This window comes from Sinocyclocheilus grahami, unplaced genomic scaffold (genome assembly GCF_001515645.1).
Source record: "Sinocyclocheilus grahami isolate Dianchi unplaced genomic scaffold, SAMN03320097.WGS_v1.1 scaffold757.1, whole genome shotgun sequence".
In the NCBI taxonomy this organism is placed as follows: domain Eukaryota; kingdom Metazoa; phylum Chordata; class Actinopteri; order Cypriniformes; family Cyprinidae; genus Sinocyclocheilus; species Sinocyclocheilus grahami.
The window spans coordinates 161451-172466 of NW_015505936.1; the positions used below are offsets into that span (position 1 = coordinate 161451).

General features: G+C 39.2%; 2 protein-coding genes across 4 annotated transcripts in view; both read right to left on the bottom strand.

Annotated features, from left to right (window-relative positions):
* Positions 1 to 11016, bottom strand: part of LOC107561090 (zinc finger protein 239-like) — a 41828-nt gene that overhangs the window by 22775 nt on the left and 8037 nt on the right. The window contains exon 2 of one of the 3 annotated variants that reach the window (XM_016245439.1): positions 2219 to 3826. The exons of the other annotated variants lie outside the window; for them this stretch is intronic. Coding sequence (XP_016100925.1) covers positions 2778 to 3632 — 855 coding nt within the window. The 5' untranslated portion in view covers positions 3633 to 3826 and the 3' untranslated portion in view covers positions 2219 to 2777. Of the gene's footprint in view, positions 1 to 2218; positions 3827 to 11016 lie in introns of those variants that run through there. 3 annotated transcript variants of the gene reach the window in all.
* Positions 5167 to 10334, bottom strand: LOC107561074 (uncharacterized). Its single transcript, XM_016245419.1, has 3 exons — positions 9432 to 10334; positions 8551 to 8758; positions 5167 to 5198 (listed from the first exon to the last, which is right to left on the bottom strand). The coding sequence occupies exons 1-3, from the start codon at positions 10332 to 10334 to the stop codon at positions 5167 to 5169; spliced, it is 1143 nt and encodes a 380-aa protein (XP_016100905.1).

An 11016-nucleotide genomic window follows, 5' to 3' on the forward strand; every position in this document is an offset into this window, starting at 1 on the left:
CACGCAAAGAAAGAAGGCGTGGTTTCAGTAACCGCAGTTAGTGTTGAAGCAGCCATGTCAGGGAGACGCTGTGTGTTTCTAGGCGAACGCAAAAGCACTTTATTTGGCCTTCCGAAAGTAGATGCATTTAGGAATCTTTAAGATCACTTTCAACAGAACAGTAATGCATTTTATTGACGACCGTTTCATGAACCTAGGAGAGGAGGTAATTCTGACTTTGCTATGACAATCTGGCGCTTCTGAATCAGCTACTGTATTAGCATCAGATGAGAGAGGTATCTAGCTTTCTTACTCAGGATTTAGATCTGCTTAAACAGCAATCCAGCTAGTTTCTCACCCAGCTACTGGATCTGAACTTGACAGACCCATGCCTAAGAGAGAGAGAGAGAGAGAGAGAGAGAGAGAGATTGCATTAGCAATTTAAAAAAAAACACTTAAGAAAACATGGTCAGGTCAAAGTGTCTGATAAAACATTTGGGACCAAAAATTATTCTATTTTACTGGTAGTCCACTGTAGGAAGAATTGTTGGGTATAATATGTCACAGTTTACTTTATTTTGCTATCCTCACTTATATAAATGAACTATAGTGTCCTGCACCCACTAGTAAAAAAATATTAAAAATTACATCTGGTGTCTGAATAATTTTTGGTTTGACTGCGGATTAATTCTTGTTAAAACTACAAAGTAATTCAGTCAAGAGCAGTGAGTGATTTTCTTTCATTCATTTTCTTGAATTAACATTACAGCAGCTAGTAAATTAGGCGTGGTCACTTTAAGAGACAATGCATCCATTATAATTATACACATCCAATTTCTTTCTCCACTGTTTACTTTCACTTAAGACATAACTGACAGTTTTTCTCTTATATAAATGAATTATAGTGTCCTGCACCCACTAGTAAAAAAATATTAAAAATTACATCTGGTGTCTGAATAATTTTTGGTTTGAATGCGGATTAATTCTTGTTAAAACTACAAAGTAATTCAGTCAAGAGCAGTGAGTGATTTTCTTTCATTCATTTTCTTGAATTAACATTACAGCAGCTAGTAAATTAGGCGTGGTCACTTTAAGAGACAATGCATCCATTATAATTATACACATCCAATTTCTTTCTCCACTGTTTACTTTCACTTAAGACATAACTGACAGTTTTTCTCCAAGACGGGTATTTTGACAATTTTGTATGTATTTGTAAGTACAAGAGCAACAAGAGGCAAATTCAGTGTTCAAGCGCTTTGAAACCCGTCTCACTGCGTGCGCCCTGTGCGCACAGAACAGTGCGCGGGTGCTAAATTGGGCTTTTTCACATCTTTTTCTGTTTGCATGTTTAAACTGCGATTTGTATTTGTTCGTTCAGGTGCAGGTTGCTGTCCATTAGACGGCTCTCTGCGTGCCCACCGAACACGGTGCGTGAGTACTCAGTTGAATTTTTCCACATCCTGTGTTTGAATGCATTAAACTCTTTTGAATGTTTAAATTGGCAAGGCTTAAAAACACGTGCAAATGATAAGCTTTCATGATGATGCGCAGCAGTGGCCCATTAACTGTCCTGAGCGTCTTTTTAGGCTGGCATCACCCAGTCGGTTGAGATCACCGGGGGGCCCCTATAATCATCACCACCTTTCACCCCACTAGTGACGGGACCCTGCCTTCACCCACCAATTTGATTCCGTCTTTGGGCTAATCTGGGTGGATCCTTGCAATACCGGGTTTAGGTATTCATTTCTACTTACAGAAGAAGCACAGAAGCATCAGTTGCAAAGCTACATGACAGTATATATTGCCTCTGTGTTTTCTAAATACATCAGTGGAAGTGGAAGAATAGCTAGTAATTTTAAAAACAACAGTGAAGAACAATATTAAATATCAATCTCATATCATGAAGCAAAATGGCATCCAAGAATAAAACATTTTGACATTGTTCTTTGGGGAGAAACGCCATCTTTGAGTTGATCTGAATCTCACAGTTCAAACAGCTGGTTTTGAAGAAAAATATTAACTTTATTCACTGTGAAAACTTTAGATAATGTTTATTTATCATGTCACCTGTAATGACTGGTTAGAACAGAATTATCCAGATGATATTTTATTACTTGATGCATTATTGTTACAAATTTGGTGAGGAGGCAGCATCAGACCTGAAAGTGCTGGATCTGAAGATGATCTACTTAGGGCTCATCCACAAAAAGCCAGAGCTTTCCCGGTCCAATCTTTTTTTTTCTTTCGTAAACATGGCGTCTCAAGAAACATCTGCGTACACAAGAAACCACTGAAACCGACTCAAAATGATGTAGTATACATGCAAGACCAGTATGTGGCACTGTAATTCTGCCACAGAGATACATTAAAAATGGAGAAGACGACTTGGATCATGTTTATAAACCTTGTGCGCCGTATCCAAACCCATCACAACAACAAAAAAGCTAGTAAAGTTAGTAAAGCTAATATAGTAAAGCTAATATACAGTAGCTTCTGCAGCATAAACACAAGCATGTAGTCCAGTCCACCGCTGTTGTTGTTGTTACGTGATGTAGCGGTGTCTGACTAGGGTCGAGACATCAGGTGATGACATCATTGTTTCACAAAATATACAGATTGGCTGTACACACAAAACGCAAAGGTGTCATTTTCAGATTTATCCACTCTGGGACCCATTTGCAAAAAATAGTGGTTTCAGGCTACTAAAACACTGGATCCATCTGGAAAAATGGCATTACGATACAAAATATTTATGTATAAAGCTAAATGTGTCTCCGTGTGGATGGGCCTTACTGTTATTGTTTTTTTGTAAGACTGTGTAAAGCAGATGATTGAATGAAACTCTTCCCACCTGCAGTGCAGTGATATGGTTTCTCCCCAGTGTGAATCCTCTCATGTGTTTTCAGATGTGTTGACTGATTGAATCTCTTGTCACAGTGTGAACATTTATAAGGTTTCTCTCCAGTGTGGATCCTCTCATGTGTTTTCAGATTTGGTGACTGATTGAATCTCTTGTCACAGTGTGAACACTTATAAGGTTTCTCTCCAGTGTGGAGCCTCTCATGTGTTTTCAGGTCTCCTGACTTATTGAATCTCTTATTGCAGTGTGAACACTTATAAGGTTTCTCTCCAGTGTGGATCATCTCATGTGTTTTCAGATGTGTTGAATGATTGAATCTCTTGTTACAGTGTGAACACTTATAAGGTTTCTCTCCAGTGTGGATCCTCTCATGTGTTTTCCGATGTATTGACTGACTGAATCTCTTGTCGCAGTGTGAACACTTATAAGGTTTTTCTCCAGTGTGAATCCTCTCATGCAGTTTTAAACTGCTCGCTGAAGTAAAAGTCTTTCCACACTCAAAGCACATGTACTCTCCCACAGCCGTATGTATTTTCTGATGTTCTTTCAAATTTTGTGGACGCAAAAAACTATTACCACACAAATTACATGAATGTGGCTTCTTCTTTGTATGAACTTTCAAGTGTTTCTTCAGAACTGAAGCCCATAAATACATTTTACCGCATTGATCACATGTGTGCTGCGTCTCTCTAGTGTGGATGTTCATGTGTACCTTAAGGGTTGCTGATTCTGTGAAACTCTTCCCACACTGATCACAAGTGAATAGCTTCTCTCCTATATGAATTCTCATGTGACGCTCAAGACCATATTTGTGTGTGAAACTCTTTCCACACTGAGTGCAGGTGAAAGATTTATTGGCTCTTGTTTTCTTTAAATCTTTCTGTTTGGTTTGAGAGCAACTCAAAGGTTTTTCTCCAGTTTTGACATGATTTGTCTCCTCAACTTCACTTGATTCTTTATTCTCCTCTTTTTCTTCAATCAACTCTGAAATAAAAGTAAAAATGGTTCATTTTCAGTAACTTGTAAAAATCGGAGAAATGTGAACATAAAAGTGAACTCTGATGTAACAGTGCAAAGCTCCAGTCTAAAATTTGAGAGCAGCGACACTAAGTTCTACGTATGGTGGCACCAGAAGCAGATTTGGTAGCGCTCGGGGGCTGGCGTGTGGGGTATGAAAAATAAAGATAATTTAATCATAAAATTACTACTGTTCTGCATTAATAAGTGCAGTTACTAATAATATTACATGTTTATTTCTTGGTAATACACATTTGACAGTAAAGCACTGAGCTTGAGTTGGGAAGCATGCAAAATTTACTTTAAAGGGTTACTCCATCCCAAAATGAAAATTTTGTCATTAATCATTTAACCACATGTCGTTTCAAACCCATAAAAGCTTTGTTCATCTTCGGAACACAATTTAAGATATTTTGGATGAAAACCGGGAGGCTTGTGACTGTCCCATTGACTGCTAAGTAAATAACACTGTCAAGGCCCAGAAAAGTATGAAGGACATCGTCAAAACAGTACATCTGCCATCAGTGGTTCAATGTGAATTTTATGAAGCGACGAGAATACTTTTTGAACTCAAAGAAAACAAAAATAACAACTTTATTCAACAATTCGTCTCCTCCGCATCACCATAGTGCCATTTTGGAGAGTATCCACTGAACGCAAACTGCGCCTTCTTTTACTCATTTTGTCTTTATTTATGAAACTGATAACCGCTAATTCAGTGAGTGAAAGGCATTGCCTAGCAATGTACTATGTTAAAACATAAGCGACACGAAAATGACAGTGCGAACATACAGGCATTATATAGTGGGTAAATTTGACCCGCGCTGGCGCTTATAAGTATAAATGCCCCGTGTTTTGATCTGGTTTTATCTAAATAATTTAATTGTATTAATGCATTCTATGGCACCTTTAAGTCACTTTCGTGTTGGTTTCAAGAGAGAGACCAGAAGGTTACCACTTGGTCAGCGCTGTTTGATCTGTTCATAACAGAATTATGTGCAGAATTTGAATGTTTCTCACTAGATCTCGCAGCAGCCGTATTCATTCTACGGCGAGTTCAAACGCTTCTCACTGGATATCCCTAGTTAACGCTACTGTTAGCTAGTTTTAGCCAGCGATACCTTGCTGAAGCACAAGATGGCATTAATGTTCTGCTTGAGCAGATGAAAATTGTAACTTAATGAGAGTATGACAACCAGATAATTTACATTTTCGTCTTCATTGGGATTGGGATTGGGACTGGGACTGAATGCTTAGGGACATTTTGATCTGTTTTGTTTAGGATTAGGAAATGGAATAAAATAAATTTAATTGTCCATCCTCTCAATATAACTGGAATCTGTGTTACAAGTAACCCAGGCAAATAGTTTTTCCATTTTTATAGCATAAACACCATCAAACTGATGAAAGCTTCTGATACACCAATGTTTCGCCATGACGCCGTCAGAGTCAGATGTCAGAGTTTCGGTCTCCGTGCAGCTAATACTGAACTGCCATTGGCTTATCTGTGATCGAGAGGAGGGGCTTACCGATAGGTCAATTATTGGTCCGAGCTGCTAAACGGTCCATGCTGTGCAGCTCAAACGAGTAGCGCGGGTGTTCATACAGTATATAGCTACATTATTACCTGAAGTTACTTGATGGCTAATGTCAAAATTGTAATTGCACAATGTTCAAAATGCAGTTAGGTCTGCATTTAGTCACACATACCTTTAACCAACAGTTCGGTTCTGATGGCTTGGCACATTATGGTATATATACATTTTTTTAAATTCAAATTTTATTACAAAAAAAAACAAAAAAAAAACAATAAACTTTAATTAAAACACCAGTACACTTCTGTACACTGTAGAAAAACGTTGTATTAATATTCAAAAATATATTAAAGATAAGTATTATTTATTTATTTATGGATTGGCCATTACTGAGCGCTATAAACACATGTAATGTCTGTTTCATCCATACTGGAAGCCAGAGGGTACCCTTGCACAGAAAATCCACATATGCATCTAGGGCTGGGCAATATGGCCAAAAATATTATCACAACAATTTTTTTTCATATCAGTCAATATCGATAATTATCACGATAAATCTTTATTTCACACTCAACTCTACCTTCTAATTTCATCCTGATGATTGCATCTCAGCTTGTCTAACAGACATTTCTTGTTGGATGAAGGACCATCACCTTCAACTCAACCTTGCCAAGACAGAACTGCTTGTGGTTCCATAAAACCCATTGTTTCATCACAATTTCACCATCCAGTTAGGCACATCAACCATAACTCTTCAAAAATAGCCAGAAACCTTGGAGTTATGATTGATGATCAGCTGACTTTCTCAGACTTCGGAACATGCTTCACAACTCCTTGTTCAAGCTCTTGTTCTGTCCAGGCTGGACTATTGCAATGCTCTCTTGGCGGGTCTTCAAGCCAGTACTATCAAACCTTTACAATTAATCCAGAACGTGGCAGCAAGATTCATTTTTAATGAGCCGAAAATAATTCACATCACACTTCTGTTTATTAATTTGCTACCAATTAGCTGCTCACATAAAATTCAAGGCATTAATGTTTGCCTACAAAACCACCACTGGCTCTGCTCCCCTTTACCTAAATTCATTACTTCAGACTTTTGTGCCTCTCGAAGCTTGCGTTCTGCAAGTGAAAGGCGCATTATTGTGCCATCCCAAAGAGGCACAAAATCACTTTTACGGACTTTTAAATTAAATGTTTCCTGCTGGTGGAATGACCTGCTCAACTCAATCAGTCCTTAGCCATCTTCAAGAATCAGCTAAAACACATCTCTTCCATCTCTATTTAACCCTCCAACTCTAGCACTCTTTATTCTAATTATGTTCTTAAAAACAAAAAACCGTGCCCTTTTTAGACTTGCACTCTATTAATTTACTAACTACAAACTAAAAGACAAAAGCTGGTGAATTTACTTGTTCTTGAAATTTAAAGGGGACTCAACCCTCTTTTTTGTTGTGATATAGTGTCTCAGTCTCACTGGTGAATTTGGAAGCCAAACAAATTAGAATAAAATAATAATAATTGTATAGTATTATTCCTATAATAGTAATAGCCATATACTGTAAAACAAATGCACTGTGAAAAAAATTATTATTATTTTTTTTTTCAGGTATATTATTGTACCTTACTCTACAGTAGGGAAAATGCAATACATTTGTCCTAATTTCTCCTCTTGCAAGCAGGGCCTAAAACTAACTTTCACATGTGCAGTGGCTGGTGACTTCAAGGCAAGGCAAGTTTATTTGTATAGCACATTTCATACACAATGGTAATTCAAAGTGCTTTACATAAAATAAAATAAACACAATAATCACACTTCAGAAAATTTACCGGCCATAAATATTTGTCCTTGCAATTAAACTTTTTTTGCAAAAAACAGGCAGTTGCGACTACTACAACAACTAAACATATTACATTTTTTAAAAAGCCATTTTAAATGAGAGCCAACCACTACATTTTAATCACGATACAAACAAAGATACAAAGATAAAACCTGCATGAAACAAAAACAGACAGGCTAAATGAGAACGCATCTGGATATGGATCAGCAGTGATAAGAATGGAAAAAATGCCATCAAAACTTTTGTGAAGTCAGTTCCCTTCACTACAGCAAAACTATAGTAGTATTAATACTAAATTCCTCTGATTTCATTTTCAATACAATCAAATCGATTTTTAAAAATCCTCGACTTAATTTCGACTAACCGGCAAAATACCGGAAGTGGCACATTTCACGAACGAGAATCCATAAAACACATTATTAGACTGTTTTCCAAGGCCTCGTGATATATTAAACCCGCTTAAAAATTATAATTAAGCATAACTGTGCATTCACAAATGCTACGATTTAATTAAATAATTATATGTGATGCAGTTATAGGCGTGTAGGTTACATATGTGCGTCTCACAGCGGCTCCGTTCACAGTAAATGCTGTTCCGCCGGAAGTGTTATAATTTACATGTGTAGAGCGGCTCAAACTCCATCTGTACATGCTGTTGTGAGTTTGGGTTTATTATAACATTCATCTGGGAACGCAACGTGCACCATTTCATCAGATTTGTAAGGTAAATTATTTATAAATCCACGCAAACACAGGAAAATACATCATCTCGCGGTTTCAAAATAAAAGCTCTAACCCTCTCTCCGAGTTTACATGTTTTGATGTCCACATATTCATTAAATTACATGTTGTTGACTTCTGTGGCTTGAACTTATATATGTGCGTCTCACAGCGGCTCCGTTCACAGTAAATGCTGTTCCGCCGGAAGTGTTATAATTTACATGTGTAGAGCGGCTCAAACTCCATCTGTACATGCTGTTGTGAGTTTGGGTTTATTATAACATTCATCTGGGAACGCAACGTGCACCATTTCATCAGATTTGTAAGGTAAATTATTTATAAATCCACGCAAACACAGGAAAATACATCATCTCGCGGTTTCAAAATAAAAGCTCTAACCCTCACTCCGAGTTTACATGTTTTGATGTCCACATATTCATTAAATTACATGTTGTTGACTTCTGTGGCTTGAACTTCATTCTGGCCCAGGATATCAGCTCATCCAGCCTCTTAAGCAGCGTGGTTGTACATGGGGCGGTTCGTAGCAGGTAGGTGATGTCGTCCATATAGCTTCTTAGGGGCGGGAGCCTCTGACCTGCAGGCAGCCGGACCCCACCCACCATCTGCCTTGCCCCGATCAGGATGACCTCAAACGCTGCCACGAAGAGGATGGGAGAAATGGAGCATCCCATTGCGATCCCTACTTCCAGTTGTTGCCAACCAGTGGTGACTTTCTTCTGTGCAAAGCACATGTGCATGTCCTGGTAGTAGTTCATGATCATGGTCCTGATGTTGTCTGGGATGTTGTTACGGCCCATAACCATTTTAAGGCTTGTTAATTCAAACCATCCAATAAAAGGACACAGGCCGAACATATTAAAAAGAATCACAACACCTGATGTGAATTTCAAGACGCCTCCATTTAATTAAATTTACAGAGTTCAACTCAAACATCCAGAAAATAATGAGAAACAATTCACAAAGAATATTTTATGAACAATCTGATAAATAATACCGAAGAAAGAATAATCAGCTCACGGGTAGGAAAGCTAAGAAAACAGACTCCTGTCTACCCCTGTTCTCAGAGTAAAGTTCTTACCTGACTCCCGAAATAAAAATAAGAACTGGTGAGTCTTCCGGACCCCTGCTTCCCTCGCTCTGTTCTTACTAAATAAACAAAACGTGAACTAATACATAAATACACTACCCGCTACTGATAAGTAAGAAAATATATAACATATCAAAACCCAAATTTACAAGTTAAACCTAAGCTTAAAGAAAAACAAAAAAATAGCCTCAAAGAGGCGATGAGAGAGACGCTTGCAGAGCAACAGAGAGAGAGACCCGCCATTGTCGCCTCGCAGCCTATTTATCCGGAATCCTGGATGACGTCACGCGACTCACAGAATGGGAAAACCCCCACAACACCACCTATGGGCTTAGAATACAAGTGTCACACAGATACACGTAACAGATGTAGAAGAATTCCAAAGCGTAGGCTATGAGCAGGTGTGGCACTGACCCATAGCCATTGGCTAGGTCTAGCCATATGACGTGCAGATCTTTCTTCTCCCTCTTAGTGGTCTGGATCTGTTCCCAAATCATGGAAGCATGCTCTACACAGCCTGGGAAACCTGGAATCCCGGCTTTCTGACAGCTGGTATTGATGTAGTTGTTCTCCGTGAGGTAAGTGGTCATTCTTCTTGCCATCACGGAGAAGAAGATTTTCCCCTCCACATTCAGTAGAGCTATGCTCCTGAACTGCTCGATGGCCTTGGCGGTCTGTTGTTTGGGAATAGAGACTGCCACTGCTCTCTGCCACTCGGATGGTATGGTCTGCTTAGTCCAGGTGATTCTCATCAGGGTCCATAACAGCTTCAGCACTCCTGGGCAGCTCTTATACAGCTTGTACGGTATTCCGTTCGGGCCTGGTGCTGAAGCAGATCTTGCCCGCTGGATCACCTGCCTGATCTCGCTGAACTTTGGTGGTGATGCGTCAAACAGGGCTGATGGTTCTGAGGGTCTAGGCACATACCCTGGCGAGTCTAGGGGTTTGTTCCTTGCTGGGTCACTGTACTGAGTGCGGATGTACTCCTGCAGTTCTTCTTTGGAGACATCCAGAATTCCACTTGTCTTCTCCTCAAGGAGCCCGCGTGCATACCGGAATGGCTTCCTGAAGAAACTTGATCTTTCCTTCTCCTTCCTTTTCCTCTGTCTTCTGATGCGTTCTACCCTCCGGAGGTTAGCAAGGCGTCTTCTGATCTCATCCCAGAGAGCTTTCAGGCCCTCCTTCTCAGACTCCTCTGCCTTCCTCCAACGCCTGCGGAGCTTTATAATTATTTCACCCGCGCCAAACAGACTGAGAGGGTGCCGCTGCATGTCGTGCCAAACCTCTTACGGCAGCGTCATCAGCTTGAGATAGTTTTTTTGAGATCGGCATTTTAGAGACCACCGATCAAACATCCCAACGTGATTATCGGCCGATAGTGATCGGTAGCCGATCAATCGGAGCACCCCTATGCAAGATTAATCTTTAATGAGCCGAAAAAAACAAATGTCACACCTCTGTTCATCAATTTGTACTGGCTACCAGTAGCTGCTCGCATAAAATTCAAGGCATCAATGTTTGCCTACAAAACCACCACTACCTCTGCACCCCTTTACCTAAATTCATTACTTCAGAGTTATGTGCCCTCTAGATATTTCGTTCTGCAAGTGAACGACGCATTATTGTGCCATCTCAAAGAGGCACAAAATCACTTTCACAGACTTTTAAATTAAATGTTCCCTCCTGGTGGAATGGCCAGCCCAACTTAATCCGAGCAACTGAGTCCTTAGCCATCTTCAGGAAACGACTAAAAACACATCTGTTCCATCTTTATTTGACCCTATAATAATTGTAGCCCTTTCTATTCTATTTTAATTCTACTTTATCCATTTATCTTCTTTTTTTATAAAAAAAAACTAGACGCTTTCTATTTTTGTCTATTCTATCTACTTGTTTTTCTTTGTGTGTGTGTAATATATATATATGTGTGTGTGTGTGTGTGTGTGTGTGTGT